Source organism: Pieris rapae, chromosome 19 (assembly GCF_905147795.1).
Source record: "Pieris rapae chromosome 19, ilPieRapa1.1, whole genome shotgun sequence".
Classification (NCBI taxonomy): Eukaryota; Metazoa; Arthropoda; class Insecta; order Lepidoptera; family Pieridae; genus Pieris; species Pieris rapae.
The window spans coordinates 4,865,865-4,884,610 of NC_059527.1; the positions used below are offsets into that span (position 1 = coordinate 4,865,865).

The 18,746-nt window shown below is 34.2% G+C and overlaps 2 protein-coding genes across 12 annotated transcripts in view; one reads left to right on the forward strand and one right to left on the reverse strand.

Moving 5' to 3' along the window:
* LOC111001624 overlaps positions 1-14,118 on the forward strand; it is a 76,986-nt gene extending 62,868 nt beyond the window's left edge. For 3 of the 8 annotated variants that reach the window (XM_045632385.1, XM_045632386.1, XM_045632384.1), the window contains exons 9-20: positions 71-2,347; positions 2,589-2,712; positions 2,875-3,123; positions 3,195-3,300; positions 3,372-3,624; positions 3,931-4,344; positions 4,998-5,157; positions 8,568-8,676; positions 9,139-9,249; positions 10,273-10,353; positions 10,755-10,901; positions 11,610-14,118. In XM_045632385.1, coding sequence (XP_045488341.1) covers positions 71-2,347; positions 2,589-2,712; positions 2,875-3,123; positions 3,195-3,300; positions 3,372-3,624; positions 3,931-4,344; positions 4,998-5,157; positions 8,568-8,676; positions 9,139-9,249; positions 10,273-10,353; positions 10,755-10,901; positions 11,610-11,781 — 4,203 coding nt within the window. In that variant the 3' untranslated portion in view covers positions 11,782-14,118. The remainder of the gene's footprint in view (positions 1-70; positions 2,348-2,588; positions 2,713-2,874; positions 3,124-3,194; positions 3,301-3,371; positions 3,625-3,930; positions 4,345-4,997; positions 5,158-8,567; positions 8,677-9,138; positions 9,250-10,272; positions 10,354-10,754; positions 10,902-11,609) is intronic. The other 5 variants (XM_022271564.2, XM_022271567.2, XM_022271569.2 and 2 more) reach the window with 3 other exon arrangements.
* A 2,939-nt stretch (positions 14,119-17,057) lies between these two features.
* The window catches only part of LOC111001631 (microtubule-associated protein tau), a 30,698-nt gene continuing 29,009 nt past the window's right edge, over positions 17,058-18,746 (reverse strand). For 2 of the 4 annotated variants that reach the window (XM_045632452.1, XM_022271576.2), the window contains 2 exons: positions 18,280-18,447; positions 17,058-17,995 (listed from right to left, as the gene is read on the reverse strand). In XM_045632452.1, the coding sequence (XP_045488408.1) occupies positions 17,930-17,995; positions 18,280-18,447 (234 nt within the window). In that variant the 3' untranslated portion in view covers positions 17,058-17,929. Of the gene's footprint in view, positions 17,996-18,136; positions 18,174-18,279; positions 18,448-18,746 lie in introns of all 4 variants that reach the window. The other 2 variants (XM_045632453.1, XM_045632454.1) reach the window with 2 other exon arrangements.

Sequence of the window (18,746 nt, forward strand, 5' to 3'; positions counted from 1 at the left end):
CTAATGAAAATTAATTATCGAAACACGTTATCGGCTCATTGCCTTTAATAAACACTGTTCATGTTTTTAGGTCGATTCCTTCACCGTAAACCAAAGGTTACATAGTACTCCTATATGTATGAAAGTATATGATGTTTCACAAAACCGCTCTCAAGGAAGCCAACACTCAGAGCCCATGAGTACATCATCGACCGACCAAACCTCCACAGATAAAAGCCAAACGAAGCAACAGTCCTTTAACTTAGTCAAACTTTTCATGAAACAAAAGAGCGATAGTAATGAAGGAATCGTAACGATGGATCAGCTTGATCGCTCAGAGTGTTGGCCGAGCTCTGGAGGTGAGAGTGGTGAATCACTGGGAGAGCACAAAGCTGAAATTAATAAATCTATATCTACGAGACCCCAGGCAGAGCTACCGATTGAAGCAACAGAAGAAACATCCTCTTTATTTTACGATGAAATAAGAACTAATCCATTCAATAGAGTATACGATGAGGTCTTATTAGAAGAAGAAGAATCAGATGGAGCTAAGTTAAGTGATAGCGATAGTAATCTGTATGCTGTAGTAAATAAGCCGCGCATAAGGCGAACCAATACCAACCTGATGAATAGTCCTTCTAGAATAAGACATAATAAAAAATCGGTTTCTTCACATTCGTCAGCTACGAGCGTCAGTATCTCAAGTTGCTCAGAATCTGACGGCACCCAAATAACCAAAATGAATAAGATGATACACCGAGAGCCTTGTGATACAAAGTCAACATCAACTCATTTTGAAAGCAGCACTGAAGATAAATGTATGCAAACATCTAATTTACAAACGAGCGTATCACATGAGAGAGAGTTATACAAAGTGGTTGAAGCGTCATTCTTAGAAAAATTGAAGGAAGGTGATTGTGAAAAGCCGGTATTCGTATTGTACCCTAATTACACTTTGCCTGATATAAGTTTCTTGAACGGTAGACCCAATATTTACCTTAGCCCAGTAAAAGTCAACATGTCGTCAAAAACAGACAGTAAAAGAAATCGAACACAGGTTAAGGGAAAGAGACCCTTTTCTTGTAACGATGTCGAAATGTTAAAGAAAAAAGGCCTAGGACATATTAAAGACTGGGATTCTCTGAATTTCTTACTACCGCTTGAATGTAGACAACTATTATCAGAGGTACCCGAATTAATGCAGCACATGAAAGAAAAAGAAACTATTCATAAGTGCACCGAAAAATATTGTACTGCAACTCCTGCCTCACGGCTAAGAAATAGGCCATTGAGCTGTGATTGCAATAACTTAGCGAATGCTACAGCCGTGTCATCTAGTTCTAGTACTGCCACGCAACCGTCCTCTGGTTACAGAGGGTCTTCGACTATGTTAACTGATTCGTCTGCCCAAAACAGTCCAGCGCCAGCTGGAAACTTTAATCCTCTGTTTGTTTATCGCTACGATAGCGCTACAAGCTCCGAGGCCAGTGGGGTGCATAATGATTCACAAAAAACAAATCCAACTGTGCCCAAGCGATCTCTTTCTCTAGCTGATCAACATCGGTTAGGAAAGCAAGGTGAGCCTGTACCTCCAAGGCCACCCCTACCAAAAAGTATTCTCAGGAAATCTTTAGATAAAACCAAAAAGTCGAACGCGCACACTAAACGATACAGCATGTTTGAAATGGAAGATCTTGTACAAGATCCTCTAGCTTGCGCAACAGCAGCAGTAGAGCAAAAAACAAAAAGACGGTCTCTTCAAGAACCTTATTATCTTCAAAATCAAAACATAGACTGTAGGAAGAATAATGATTTAGCTGCAAAAAGATTATCGCAGCAATTTTTAGATGCGGCTGAAAAAGATATCGATTACAATGAGTACTACCAAGATGAAGGTGTTGGTACGGAAAGCAGTCTTGAATCAGGAAAATCGAACGAATTAAGATATCATAGACCACACACTCCTCCAATGCCCAAACCACGAACAAAGAAATTGGAATACATAGAATTTCCACCACCTGGTGCACTCATCAGCAGCGCCGATTTACAGCAACTTGAAGAGTTCTTAAAGCAAAGTGGTGTTAACTGTCAAAATATGGACGAGTGGGATCAAACTCAAGTACAAAAGGTAAGAAGTCAGGTTACCAAGTTCTTACAAATGAAGCGGTCTCAAGAGGAGAATCAGAGGTCCACAGACTCTAGTGCCAGCAGTTGCAATAGCAAAAAATCTGTAAGTTTTGCCCAGAAGTCAGAGGTGAAGAGTGACGTTCCACAATCGAAAGCTGTGGAAGAGCTTAAGGTAGTTAATCCCGTCACTCCACCTAACTCGCCTAACATTTCAGCTGTGGTAGCACTACGACTTTATCAGGTAAAAACCTAATGCTTTTTCATTTAGTGCACGGCAATCCCTGCTATATCCAGTAAGTACTTTTCTTTTTTAGCTTACGTCGTTATTTTGCAATTGTCTGTTTCCTTTTCTTAGCGAAACTTTAATTTTTGTATTTTAATTTTACTAGCTCATCCATGAATGCCATAACGCATAAATCATTTCACATAATAGTAAGATACGAAATTAGTAACATAAATTAACATAATAAGGAATATTTTAGGGAAAAAATCTAGCGGAAATGCCAATTTGTGAAGAGGCTGAAGTAAGCCCAGATGAATTTGCAAGTCCCACTCGACATGAAGGAAGGGCTAAATACGATTTAATAGATGTATCCCAGAAACGAGGTTGGTACATTTCTTATAATTGCAACACTATTCCGATTATTAAAGTTCTTTTTCGTCTATTTCTGTCAAATTGTGTTTACGTTGTGGTCTAAAAAGTAGGGTGAGTGCATAAATAAATCTTACCTCGGCAATAAGAATTACTTCTTTATTTTTGGTTTATAGCTCTAGTCTCAAATGTAACTGATGCTGTGGAAATGTTAATACAACACTTTTCATCTGCTACGGATCAAGCTGAACTTGCTTTCCTTGGTGATTCGAAACAGTCTCCGACATGCGCCAAGATTGCACTAAATGCGTTATGTCCAGCACTTTACGCCATATTTAGAGATGGTCTAAAAGAAAATATCGAAACATCTTTTGGTGCGGTCAATAACTCTGTTTGGCAAATGGTGGAATCTACTGCAAGACAAGGTACATTCAGTGATGATAATTTTGTAAACATATTATAAAAGGGTATAAATTTACAGCAAAAGCGTTTTCAGGTCCTATCACAAAATCCCTCAATGAGTTAGTGTTGAGAATAAACAGCGAGGACGCAGTGACGGAAGGGCTGGTCAAATTCAACGCATTCATTTTAGGTCTTCTTAAGTAAGTGTTTTTTCCTACGGACAGTCCAATTCATCTGCGGTGAAAATATTAATTATTAAATTTTATTTTAGTGCGCAGTCCGTTGATGCATGGGTATCGTATGTAAGAACTCGGGAGTCCATACTAGCTAAACATTATGACCCTGATTCTCTCATACTTGCCGGGTGCGTTGGCGAACCGCGTTGCAGAGCATTACTGGATACATTGTTGGCCAGCCTTGAACCTCTCCGTCTATTACCCTTCTCCTTGGATCTCATGTTTGAAATGCGTGAACTACATAGAAGCTTCAAGCGTATCGAAAGCGATATGAGGGCAGCGAGTCGGGTAAGAAACCAATTATTAAAATTTCCTCTTACATTTCTACTAATATAAACTTATCTACTTAATCTGTCATTCTACATAACCATAATGCATACAAAATATCTATCGCCGCAGACATAGCTTTATTTGCATTTTATTTATTGCATGTGCTTTTGAATCACAAGTCACTGCGATCCAAGATACGTTCGTGCACAGCTTTCATAAAATGCAAATAAATGCGATATCGCAGGTTCGATATCCGCCCCAAGGACGTATTCCAACTAACGGGTAGCATGTTGCATGATGTTAAAACTTTGGTGTATTTAACAGCCAACTACGATTAACACCCCGCAACTAACCCTGAACCAGCTGAATATACTGAAATTGGTCCGTTCGATGCAGTCCAGTGGAATGAGCGATGATTCCCAAGCAAGCGTCATAATGCGAAACAAAGATCCTAAAAATAAAGAGCCATCAACCCCTGACCTTCTCAATGATACGGCAAATATAAAGACTACTATAGAAAAGAATAGGCCAAGGTCCTGTGTTAATCCCAGTCCCCTCGGTTACGACATATGTCCGAATAATAGCAGGATTGAAGAGAACAATAGGCGATGGTCAGGGGTACAGTTGGGTTCTAAATTGATGCAAGCTTTCGACCGCTTGGTACTTGACGACAGTGACGATTACACAGATAGTCTAGAGAACAAAGCTACTACAAAACCCTCCACGGTCGAAATGAAGGTAACTGGAGGGAATCTATGTGTTGACGCTTTTTCGTGTAAATCGTGTTATTTTTCGTTTCGCTTTTAATCACGCTTTCTACGTATTTGTAGATTTTAGTTTTGTACCATTTTATATATTATATTGGTTGCTATGTATGAAGTTTATTAGTTTCGTAGAACTTGTCGTTTATGTTTGCGCAATAAATGTCCCGCTTACTCATAAATAGTACGAATATCAGGCAACCATTTTGTATACACGAAACATTGATATTCCATTTGAATATTCACTTGTAGAAAATTGATGTTAAATTTCGTACTACATGGAATGCCTCTTCAAATGCAGTTTGGTACAAATGTTAGTGAACTTTTAGATTTATTATATTATATAGTCAAACTCTGTATATATGCATCTACTGAAATAGCCACGAGTAAAAACAAATTGTTAATTCTGTTTCTTAGTAACTTGTATTTTGTAGTCCCTTGTTATACCAAGAGTGCTTTAGAATCACTATGTATTAATTATATAATACAGTCTATATATATGTGATATATATGTGTATGTGATAGAGTATATATATGTGTCTTTTGTCTTAGTCTGTAGGATAAGCAGGAAAAGTAGAGATGGGACACTGCTATACTCCATACTTATACCTCGATTACATTTTTGTTCAGCTCGATACCAGCGGTGAAGAGCAATGGCGACCCAGCTCAGTCAATAGCTGTGGAAGTGGCAACACCGCACAGGGCAGCAATAACTCTGGAGGCAAATTCCGGAAACTCCAGCTTAAATGGGAGATGATGAGCAATGCGGAAAGCCCTGTTACACCACCCAGTAAGTTTCTATTTCTGGCATTTTTAACTGGATAACTGTAACATCAGTTTATCAGCTAAAGTTGAGAGCTCTTGATTGGAGTAAACAATCAAGTATACGTATATGTCGGTATTTTTTGTATCTCTTTAGTCGGCAGCTCATATCTGAGCGTCGTTTTAAGTAACGAAGCATCTAGAGCGGACTATCCGCTTCCATGGGTTTTGTCCAGCGCTTCCCTTATGACACTGTATAGCTTTGAAGACGATGAGTCTTTCACTTGACCGGTCCATCTGGTTGTGGTCCAACGGCCACGTGTTCTTTTGCCTACTGTGTTAGCAACCACAATCAGTTTCTCCAAGTTCTCGCCGCCTTTGCGCATTGTATGGCCATTTATAAACAACATATGCCTCTAAGTGGGTCATTCGTAAACCCCGCCTTAAAATACAAAAGTATTACAACCTACATTTGTCAAACGAATTATTTGCTATCATTGAGATATAAATATTCCAGTTAATCGATAGATAACATGCCCAATATTTATTCAATGATATGATTTAAAAACGCTTTCTGTGTATGCCTCGTTTTTTTTTTGTGTAAAGCTGTCTTTTATCTACAACTCTTGTCCTAAAATTAAATTTATACAAATTTGAAAAATAGTTTATATACTCAAGAATTGAGAAACTTAGTATTTAATTCATGTACGTCCCATTCCTCATAAAATGCTATGAAACAATGGACAGTACTATATCTGTACATCACCAAATGAAGCACTTCCTATGTCCTGTTAACACTTTAAATTGTTACAATTTTAGTTTTAACTGTACACTATGAAAGTAAATTAAAAGGAATAATTTAAAACTGAGAATAGTCGACCCACTTACAAAGTAATGTACCTATCGTATAGATTCGAAGTATGAAAATAACCTGATGATTGATTGAATAAATCTATTAAATCGTTTTCTACTAAATTGTTGTGTATGGCGATAAAAAGGCACAATTGTTTATCAATCTAATAGGACTATTAATAAGTAGTATTCGTATGTTATCTCTTTTCATCATAGTGTAACCTAAAATTGACAAAAAGAGATGATAGTTTTTTTAGTAGTTTTTAGGAATAATAAGTTACCATCGGTTATAAAAGGAGAACAAAGTTATGCCCGGTTCAAAAAGCTACTAAAAGCACACACAGTTAATACATACAAATAAGTGATTAAATATATGTAGATATAAATAAAGCAATACACCCCATTTCGATTAGATTTGCACCGCTAAAGTTTAAATATTAATTATTAATTACTTCTATTAGACAAAAACAAATAAAACCCAATAGGTACATAAAATATTTTATGAACCCATATAAATCATATAAATGTATTTACCTAAAATATCTAAATAGAACAATAAACTAAAAATAAAATAGTCTTATTAAATATATATATAATATAATATAGTATAGCGTAATATAATACATATAATATAATGTATAAATATAAAAAGTAATTAATATAAACCTGTTATATCAGGCTATGCCATCAATGCCACATCTAGTAATAAGTCCAATCCTAAACCTATGTTTTTGTTTCGAGTCTGTTGTGTCTACCTGCATTTTTGTTATTGTATTTGTTTTTGAATTTTTGTATAGGTACCTTCTGTGCGTTCTAGTAATAATTATTTAGTCTCTTGTAATTTTTTTTTCTCAGTAAGCGATTTTTTTTTTTATTCCTATGAGAAATAAAGTTATTCTAACCGTGAATAAATTTAGAGTTTATAAATGAAGATCTTGTCCTACAGTCGAATCTAAAAATTTATGAATTTATATGAATACTCTATATATCAGTATATAGGATAAATGTTAATGAAATTAGTAATATTTTAAAGTATTGGTAATGTTGTAACGAGTGTAATATGCATTTTTTCCAAAAGTTTAGTCTTGCGAAAGAAGATATAGGATATTTAGACAATCTTAGTTACACTCCTACCTTAAAGAATACTAGTTTTTGTTCATGAATTAGTCATTTCACCTTTACATCGTTTCCTGTTGGCATCAGAGAGACATCAAGAGCTATTTTCGTTAAGCGTTCGCGACCTTTGTTCACATTCTGTGAATATTTAAAATTTCATAATTAAAGTTATATTTTGTGAAAAAAGGATAGTTTTTCTTTATGATTAGTATATATAAACATGAGATAAACCTATAAAGTTAATATACATATAAAATTCTCTCTGTTAAATAAACGTTATATACCTGCCTTGTTCGGGCTAATCATAACTGATGTTATATTTCTCCTGTTGTTTTGTTAGTCGTGTAAATATATTGGTTTTAATTTTTCTGTCTTCTTTTACGTTCACAAAAATATAATCCGAATATTTTTGTTCAGCGACGATGACTATTCTAGTCGTATTGTATATTTGCGCGCTATTTATATCTATAAAAAAAAATCATTCACGTTTCCGCACTAGTAAACACATTGACGGCAGAGATTTCAATCTGGCATCGGCATCAGAAAATATTCCATTTATTTATTGTATACATTATCAGAAAATAAGTTTACAATAGTTTTCTGTTCATCGTATATTACAATTTTATAAACCTTGTAAGGTTACATTTTAAAACGCATACTATAGTCACAATACTCCTAAAATGAGTTAAAGATGTTCGGATAAAAATTCTATTTCGGTAGATGCAATGCCCCCGTGCGTGTTACCAGCAAGCTACCATAGCTTTTAAATTACTGTTCTGTATTTCACCATTGCATTTTCAATCCTTAATAATTTCAATGTCTCAACGGTCTTATCATTATTAGCAAATTCAACTGTACTCTGTATCTACAATTGGAATAAACCTTTGATTGAGGAGTGTTGGTTTAGATCTACTTGCCTATTAGATTTAAAAATGATCATGAAACAGATTCAGATATCTGAGACCTAAAAAACCGAGGTTGTAGCGCCACTGATTTATTTTATTGCGACAATTTAAATAAAAAATCCAGTTTAGTCTGGGGGGTTGTTTGCTTTGGACCACGAACTATTCAAGTGCTCTCATAAAAGTACGTTCCTATCGATTATGTATCTCTTCCTATGAGAGTTACAGCTCATATCGGGGTACGCATTGGTTTACTAGTATCTGGTAAGCCCCAAAGTTACTTAATCACGATATAATCAATTCCTCTGTATACAATTTGCAATTTGCGGTAAACTTTAACTTTAACAAGAAAAGGAATGTTAATTCGAAGCTTTTTAATGTTTTCAATCCAATACATTACATCATATATTGAACACAAATACATACTGCGTATGAGCATTAAAGAAAAGCACTCACACATAGAAGAGCGATAAAGTTAATAAAAAATACAATAATTCAGCTGAAGCTTGAAGCCTCCTCAAAAATCTATGTAAATCATTCTAGTATATATTTAATTATTTTTCCGTAGGTGAGACATCGCCGGCGGCCGCACGTGGTTCTAAGATTCCGCGACCCGTGTCATCGCCCGTTCGACCGCAAGCGCCCGCATTACCATCGCCTGCTAAGAACACGCTTCGGTATGTATTTATCACTGACATTCCGAGTCGAGACGTCAAGGGAAACTATGACACTAGTAATTGACCATATGTCAATGTCAAACATGTTTTTGACATCAAATATTAGCGCTAGTCTGTCTAGTTCTAATCCTTCGAAATTTCTATTTCAATACATTTTAAGTAAGCAAATAACTGCTTAGAAAATATATATGATATTCGAGAATTCAAAAGAAAATAAATGTTTCTTAGTAAATGATTTTATTTGTCTTTACTGTATAAGGTTTTTGTTAACTTTTAATTTTAATGTATGCGGGTAATTTCAAAGTTCAATTTGTTTCGATATGGATTTCCTTATTACCCTCTGAAATACGCAGATTATTAAAACTAGATAATCAATAATAAATTAAGAAATAATTATACAATTTTTGTTTTTTTCTAAATTGTGTGTATTTCTTAAGTTTTAATATAAATATTATTCATCAGAGGAATACCGGTAGCTGTTCGCAAAGGGGCGCCCCCAACTATATCCACACCACGAACACAAACCACACAACGCGGTGTTGGTAACAAAAAACCACCGCAAGCGGCAAACAGGTAATAACTTAACAACTAGATATCAGGAACCAGATTTAGCGTCAACTATGACTCCTATGTTAATATCCGATTTGACATACGGGATTCACATTTTGCGCTGTCCTATATAAAATTAAAAAAGGGACAAATATAGAAATTAGACTCCTATTCTTCTATATATTAGTCTAAAAACTAACGCCTGGTTATTTATAAATACCGTAATAGTAATTTATTACCATAATAGTAATTAATTTACATTATATATATGATTGTATTGATAAATAAAAAATGAAATAAATTTTAAAAGTTTTGCTCCCTGTGGAACCTTTAATGCTAGCAGCATTTCCTCTTTATATTATGTTTTTTTATATTCTTCTCTATATTCTCTGGGTCACCGGTACTATCAAAAAACTTGGCGATTAAAAAGAGTGGCGGAGAGTTTATTGCCAGTTCTTCTCTTCCGTTCTACGCCCTTGGTTTAAGAACTGGCATTGGGTAGTAAATGTAAAATTAGAAACATTTAATGATTTTTTTTTGACGTTCATAAGTGTACATTATTTGAATTTATCTTTAAGGCGTATCGTTGCAAGGCGCCAACTTGAATCTTTAATTAGCTCCAGAGCACTTTTAAAACTTACGTAAGAGATAAGTTAGTGAGTCAGTTACATTATATATACAATTACTAAGATACTTTAAAATCATTCTCTTAATACAGAAAGTTCATCTAGAGATATATATAATAGGAAAATCACTTTCATAGCTACTGGTAATGTTAAACAAATAATTACATTTCTGGCGAAGTTATAGATGTATTTTTTTACCTTATCTAAATCAAAACATTTCGAAACTAATGATAGATACATAAGCCTCACAGTTCTTAATATTCTCATTAGCTCGATGAATTACGAACGCATCTGTTATTAGTTAGTTATTGTAAAAATGTAAGCACGGATTTATTACAATCGCCACACGATAGGTCTTCTTTGTAGTCTGTGGTGACGGTTTATGCTTTTAGCACATTATAAAATATGCACGCATCTACAGAATTATACCTGACACGAAAAGGAATATCTTCGAGAAAGCGAGGACCAATCAAAGAATTGATAAAAATGCTAAAAAGGCGCCGTACGTATCATATTTGTTGGGATTATACTAACTACATTAACAAATGAAAAATTCCGGAAATAACAATTAATAGCACGATTTTGCATGTATGTGAAGTGGTTTCATATATTTTGTTTCGGTTTTATAACTGAATGGACGATATATCTAAGTTTTTTAAATATTAAAACACAATTAACTTTTTAATGATATTTTTATTCACTGTCTAATAGATACCAATAAAGATAATATTTATGGTAATCATATAGAACCGCCCGGTTCTCTCGATCCAGTAAGATTAAATACATTTACAATGATCGTCATGAACAATTGAAGCGCATGTGACAATATAATTCTCATTTATATTACTACTAAGCAATATGTATTGAGTTTTCGTATACTATATCTAAACACTATCATCGCAGGACTTCCCGAGTAGACCAGGCACAAGGACCCAGCGGCGTGTCTCCCCGCCCTTCGTCTTTGCCGTACGGTCGCGCCGCCCCACCCGCAACTCCAAGGCGAGCGGCCTCATCATCCGCCGCCCGCGCCCATACACAACAGAAACACAAGTGAGTCCAAAAAATCTTACTTGCTAACGCTACACATCTTCCCACGTTCAAACTGGAAAAAAAATTAAAAATACTGTCCGGTCTTTTTGACTTCATGTTAGTTTATGTTTTTGAGGTCAGACGGAAAAGAGAAACGGGGTTATGGATAAATGCAACATAAATAATTCATAACGTTACTTAGACATGGTATCAGATCAACGTGTCTATGATGAGAGATAAATAGCGTTTTTTAATTTTTAAATGGAAATCAATAATAATAATAATATCAGTAAATGTATTATCTATTTTTATTCAACTGACCGCGTAGTCCACTTTTAATGTAATCAAATTGTCGTCTGCCCCAGTTTTGATAATAAATGCAATCAGTACAATTTATGCCCAGAACAAATTATTTAACTAGGTATAAAGCCCTTATAAATCTTCATATATATAATTAATATACATTTCGTTACCTTAAATATACATATAAAAAAACCGATTACATAAATTATATGGCAACGTGCAGTCTTATCGCTAACAATAGATGCCTTCCAGGCAACAACTGTATGGAAAAATTAAAAAAAAGAAATACCTATACTTACTGAGAGTAATGTACAAGAAATACATAAATATATAAAAAATATAAAACTACATATATCTAGAAAAAAAAACTAACAAAAACTAAAAAAAAAATTTTGTTTCGTCTAAATATCTAATTTGCAATTACAGGTACGTGCGAACGCTATGGCATCGACTGCCTTCAGACTCCGGTCATTTGGCGTTCAACGAAGGTGAACGATTGCGGCTTATACTGGAGGTGGATGACCAGTACTTACTATGCTGTAGGGGCGAACAGAAGGGCCTTGTGCCCAGAGATGCCGTGCTCCTAGAGGACTTCTGATATTGGCCCGCCTAGCGCGACTGGCAGCCGTATTGGCGACCACTGAAGCTTGCCAGACATTAACTGGGCAAAATCAGTGCCAAACGGCTGCTTCAAGTGCAATAAGCCAGAACAGTGAATCGTGTGATAATTGTGATCTTAGTAGAGTAAAAGTGGAACGAGATATTGACGTTACCTTTCGAATAGGTCTCTGGGCAGGGAACTACGTTTTAACATTTTTTTTCTTCATTTTCTACGATTCTTATTGGAATCTCTTTTATTCAATGACCATTTATTTTGACTTGACATCTATGACAATATTATTTTATATATCGTAGTTCCCCGTTCCGAGACACATTTATTCTTTGGAAATCGATTTCGCACATTGTATGTATCTATAGTAAAATCTAGTCTTACGTTTAAGGCACTTATATACATCTGTAAATATATTATAACGCAAATCGGGGGAATATTCACCTTTAATGATACTAGAATAACGCATTTAGGAATTTATAATGACATATTGACGGTGAATATTTCCCCGATGTGAATGTTAACTCTAGGGACATAATCTCCGAACCGGCCGCGGGAAAGACGCCCTTTAAAATTTTTAGATAAACAGATATTGGTGTCTAAATTATATCATAACGTTATCGTATCGGTGTTAGTCGTTTAGCAATAATGGGTCGATTGAATCCCGGGCACAAGTTGATACGCGGACCGCGGATGTAACAATGCTTTCTCATTAACAGCATGCGGCCTTTCCATATTACCCTCCTTTCTAATTCGGGTCTGTTTAGGTCGATATGGGCTTTAACTCGGTTGTGGAACTAATCGCATGGCCTTTCCGATTTTCCGTTCCTCGTGTCCATATTTCTACCACGCGGTGTTGGATCATAACATTTTTTGACTTGATTACATGCGCCTATCCATTTTCATGTCCTTTGTCATCCAACATTGTTCATTCGACCCTCTTAACTTAAGTGTATTGTATCAGATGCTGAACATTGCAAGGAACCGGTGTGTCCATATTTAAGATGATATCTTTAACTGAATCATTTAATTGATACCCGTGGCCTAGCATGCGCTTTCGCCAAATATGATAATAATATTGTGATAGTCAATCATATCACTGCTTAATATGCAACTATTGTGAGAAAGATATTTTTGGTACGTACGTATTGCTCAAGGGGTTAGATGTAAATGTTAATAATACTCTAAATGTAATGTACTCGAAATTCCAGTTATACGTATAGTTTTGTAAATATTGTTAATCAAAAGGTGAAAATTTAAACCTTTATGCACGATACAGTTCCTCTCGTAGTCGTGCTATTGAGTCACAAATTGGCGATTGTAGTTTTATTATTGGTGTGTCGTAGAACGAAATTGTAGTCGAGCGCGTCTTTCCCGGGGCTGAACGAACCGACCTCTTGCCGACGATCTCAGAGGCACATGAGCGTCACTAGACAATCATTTGTACATGCCTTTGAAGGATTCCGTCAAATGTTTGCCACGTGAACGAACTTTTGACGAAATGTGTGAAAGGCAAAAGGACTGTATTATAGTGTGTAATTTATACAATAATTAGTTTAGGGATGTTGATTGTAGTTTGACTTTCATATGTTGTGCGAATTTGGTAATATATAATTGAACATTGTCATTACTCTGCGCTTGACTGAATGTGTTGTGGCCTTTGGATGTATTGAAGTTTGTCGTTGTGTGAGTGAGCTTTGCATCAAACCATATTAATCGGATTGCTTCCACTAAATATGTATAAATAGATCGATCAATCCAGTAACCGTATAGATTAGCTTAATAACATGCCTTAAATCACAGTTCTATAGAGTGGAAATATAATAGCTCGCTTCTATTGCATTGAAAATAAACGCTTTGGAAGTTAGCGTAATTTAAATAGTGAAGTTCTTTAGTGATAAGTTTTTAACAGTTTGTATGAAATGATAAGTTGTGAAAGAAATTCCTGCGCGTTTGAAGGTGTCGAAGTGAATGGTGAGAACTCTGCGTACAAAAGATTTATTTATAATTTCATTGTGTAATTTTATTTGCGATTTGGGATCAATAATTTTTATTGTGTTGAAATTTTATTTTCTTATAAAATTAAAAAAAAAATATATAAAAAGAAACTTTCGTCAAGCGAAAGTGTCGAACGACTGAGAAATAATTCCGAATATATTAAGTTTAATTTCGAAAATTCTGTGTTCCGATCATTGATTCATTATCCATTTGTGTATGTATTATTTAAAGATATTATTATGTTAAGTGCCATAATTTAATAAATTAACATTGAATATTATGCATAACCATGTACACCAATTAAATAACTATATAATATGAATAAAATGTTGTTTTATTGTTTATAAACATCGAGGTAAAATAAAATACAAAATTGGTGAGTATAATTTATTTAAGATGAAAACTACACAACAAATTTGCTAAGAGATCGTGTTGACTTAAAGTGCCACAGAACTGTTTTTTCTTTAAATCTAAAAGCAATACATTAATAAATCGGTTGAGAGTTTTATAAAATTGTATAAAAACATTTTATTTGAATAATGAGACGCTCTTAAACCCAGCTCGATTTCTAAATTGGGTGAGAGCTCAAAGGCGAATTGTGACACCCGTAATTCAAAATGCAATACATTTTGACGTAAGGGAGTAGACATACCATTAAGTTTTGTTTCCGAATCTTAATCTAAGGTGTAAATGAGATTTTGAGGCTTTCAGATTCATAAAAAATGTAGACTAAAATAAATATACATTTTAAAGCAAGTACTTTATCAAATAAATTTGACTTTTTTATCACGTGATTTCGCGATTTAATTTACGTAAGCCTGTATAGATTTGGGCGTAAAAGATAATCTGATATTTTCTTTTTCAAGAATAATGTTAAATTAATACCCTAAATGGGTATTGGCTTTCTGAAGCAGATAGCATCCTTTTATTTTATAAACCACTAGATAATCAGCTTTCTATGTTCTGAGACATGTTATTGATTTTTTTGTAAGCCGATTTCCTAGCGATATTTTGTCTTCACTGTAGACGGATGTGGTAATTGAGCCTATAGAAGGAATATTTCATTGGTAGAGATGTGATTCAAAGGCTCGATTTCAGCCAATAGGCCCTCACCGTCCCTTAAATGCGATACACATGAAAAAGAAGACAATTGTTACTATACAAATAATTTCTAATAAATTGGGCTACAAGATTCTTTATGAATTTTCCGTGTTTACCTACTGTGACCGCATAACTAACATCATATGCATTAAACGCTTAAAAATATTAAAAGTTGTGTTAAATCAGCAAACATTGGAGCAGTATACTACAGATACAGTAGTGAAAGAGCGTAAATGCCATAAAGAGTGTGAACAATTCTGACATGATTCAACTAATTATGGAATAGATAAATAACGATATTGTTATGTAGAAAGACATGAATATTGAACAATGCCTCTCTTTGATATAGAATTTAAATACACGCGAAATATAATTAAAAAAAAAACGCCTGATCACACGTATATATTCGATCCGGATGGTAACCGTCAACTCGAATATTCCGTGGTAACAATTATTAAGGTTTATTATTATTTATAGAACAGGGGTCAAACGGGCAGGAGGCTCACCTGATGTTAAGTGATACCGCCGCCCATGGACACTCTCAATGCCAGAGGGCTCGCGAGTGCGTTGCCGGCCTTTTAAGAATTGGTACGCTCTTTTCTTGAAAGACCCTAAGTCGAATTGGTTCGGAAATACTTCATTTCATTATGCACTAATATTGCATTGCTTGCTTTCTCTAGTAATATTATGCTCACAAATACTTGCTGTAATAATCTACTTCAGTGTATTTGTGTACGAAAACTTTGACACTTAAATAATGTTACGTCTAACACTCAATAAACGGTAAACGCTGGGCGGTGAGTTATCGAAGAGCGTCTTGAGCAGGCGGAGCGAGGCTGTACACGAGCGCTGATAGGTCTGAGGGATCTGCGGGTTTTCTCGGTGCGTAGGAGTCTTTCATCTGCCGGCTTTTGTGGAGAGAGAGCGCGAGGCGTACGTGGAGTACGGGACCAACGAGCAGAACGACTTCTAGAGAGGGGGCGGTCCTCTTCCCAATCTTCAATGTAGTATTCGTCCTAGAAATTTGATATGTCTATAGATAATAAATATTATTATTCATAACAATAGTAACAAAATACAAAAGTAAATTGTCGGGTCTTAATAAGTAAGGTTGGGTAGGAAGTTGGGGATGGACTATCACAGAAAACTAGCTAAAACATATTTTTATCTATACATTATGACGAAACTACCTGGAAACGAAATTGATTTTCTATTGAAATGTTTCTAGTGTAGACAGAGAGCAGGATACGCACTATAAATCAATTTATATAACTCTCTCTTTCCTTATTTGAATTTAATCAATGAGCTCTGTTATAAATACAGTTTCCATGTATGTTTTATTTTTATTTATTTACACTTCGTTACCATAAAAAAAAAACAAAAAAATAAGCAGGTTGGCAACGGGCGTCCTTTAAGGAACGATAAAAAAGAATACTTAGAGAGGGTAAGTGTAAATTAAGTGAAGTGCATAATTCATTAACAAAAATAAACTCAAAATAACATGTAACTATAACTAAAATAAAATAAGATTTAAATAAAAATAAACATGTGTGTAAACAAAAATATAAAAACTTGTCCAAAGATTACTTAAGTCACAATTAACATATATAAGCTAAATACGAAGCAGAAGAAAAAATCATCAAAAAGAAGATTTTAAATAAGTTTAAAGTCGTTGTGTTCTACTACAAACTTTATGCTTCAGTGTAGTAAAATTTTGTAGCGTCATAATGTTTTTGAATTTGTCTATACAGGAAGCCTAGATAAAATTATTGTACCAGTTCTGACTTCTGATACTTCAAAATTCCTAATCGGCAGTCTTGGCTTGAACTGTGTCATGTCATCATCCATGTATAGGTCTAATTAAATACGAGGCTTGCGCTTTCAGCACGTGAAATCTAATTTAAAATAATAATGAGTGACTTACCAAAAATCCAGAAGATAGTGCGAGGTGCGATGTTTCTTTTTATGAATGATATCCTAAATATTTGAAAAGCAAAAATCTACATATGTGATTTACTCTAAACAGATTTTTACACAATTTTCAGTATCTTTTAAAATGAATCATATAAATACCCAAACCAAGTCATATAAATATATTAAGTATATTTAATGTACCAGGCGTCTATAAATCTAAAAGTGTAGAAAGAAAATAAAACACGCGAGTATTAATATGTTATTTTGTATTAAACTGACAATTACAAATTTTAGTATAGGTAGCTGTAATGTAAGTATATTTTATTCTGCTTACTTCTGATGACTATATAATACTAAATGCGTTTAATTTTATATGATGTAGTATGACACCGGAAGTGAATTTAAATACATATTTTGTGTTATAGAGACCAAAATGTATCAATTTAAATGTTAAGGTTACATTTTTAAATGTAACTAGACATCGCAAAGAAAACGTGAATTTAAAGCGTCAACATTTAATCAGTACAGCTAAATCTATAATTAATTATAAATACATACAAAATATTCCTACGTATAAATTATGTCGGATCAGTCAAACTCCAATATGCGATGCTTTCGAAATATTTTATTTATAATTATTAATCAACGATAAATACCGAAAGCAAAGCAAATACCTCTGTCAATTACCATTCCAGAATCAACTTTTTCATTTTAGACCTAATAATAAATCTAATAAAGTAAAATTACATCAAATATTTTTATTAATACAATGAACAACGTGAGAGGTACAACATAAGTGCTTAAAACTATAATTAACGTAACTGGGACTAAGCTTCTAATATACTGAAGTGCAAAAACAAAACAATTAGTTCGCTTTTAATACAAAAATATTGTTGGTGATTTCGTGGTTTCACAAAACTTTTACAGATGTAGTGCTAGTGTATATTAAACTAATGTATAATTTAAAAATTATTGGATCAAAATCACACAGTTCTAAATTGGCACTCTTGTTTGCTAGGAAGCAAATGCTCTATGTTAAATTAGAAACATTAAAAAAAAATCTATTTATACGGAACGTATAGAATTTGGACTGAAAATTAATATCGGATTCGACGTGCACTGTTTAACTGTGTTGATCATTCAGATTCTCGTCTGCCTTTGGAGGCTGCGCCGGCGGCGGTACTGGACTCTATGAGAGAAAAAGCAAATTACACTTATCAATATCAATATTCGTTGATAAGTCTTATTAACTTCACCAAACAAAAACAAAGTTAAAAGCTGGAAACCAAAAACCAAAAAGGGAGTTAACGAATCACACCACACATGGTACCTTAAACCACTCAATAATGTGTGTACAAATATTCGGGCTGAAACAAATGAAGTAGACGTTATGTAAACTACATGAAGATGATACCTCCACCAACGGAAAATACAGGACAAAAGAAAACAAGAAACCCATCACACTAGTCTCACCTCCTGCCTTGACTGCCCGCAACTAGGAAGAGGGGAGTGACCTCCGACCTGCTTTATGTAATCTTTATCGTCGAATATTTTGATGTCACCTCCTCCTGGTCTATGTTTCACGTTGTCGAGGGAACCCACTTTGCTTTGTGCTTTGAATTCCAACTTTTGGTTTTCGATCTGTTTAAACGTGTGCAAATAATATATGGTGAGTGTGATACATATATTAATATAATACATATTAGTGGTTATTAAAAGCCTTTTTCCGCTGTGCTTAATAAATATAGATATTATTTGTTCTCACAGCAAAAACATTCATGTGTATTCATGTCAAATAATAGTAAAATTTTTTGGTGTGTTGTCACTGATTTAAGTGTATTGTATACAAAAACTATAAAAACGGGCGTGTTGTAAGCAATTATTGAATAACATTGATCTTGTTATAGGGTGATTCAAAACATTTGATATATTATATGTAT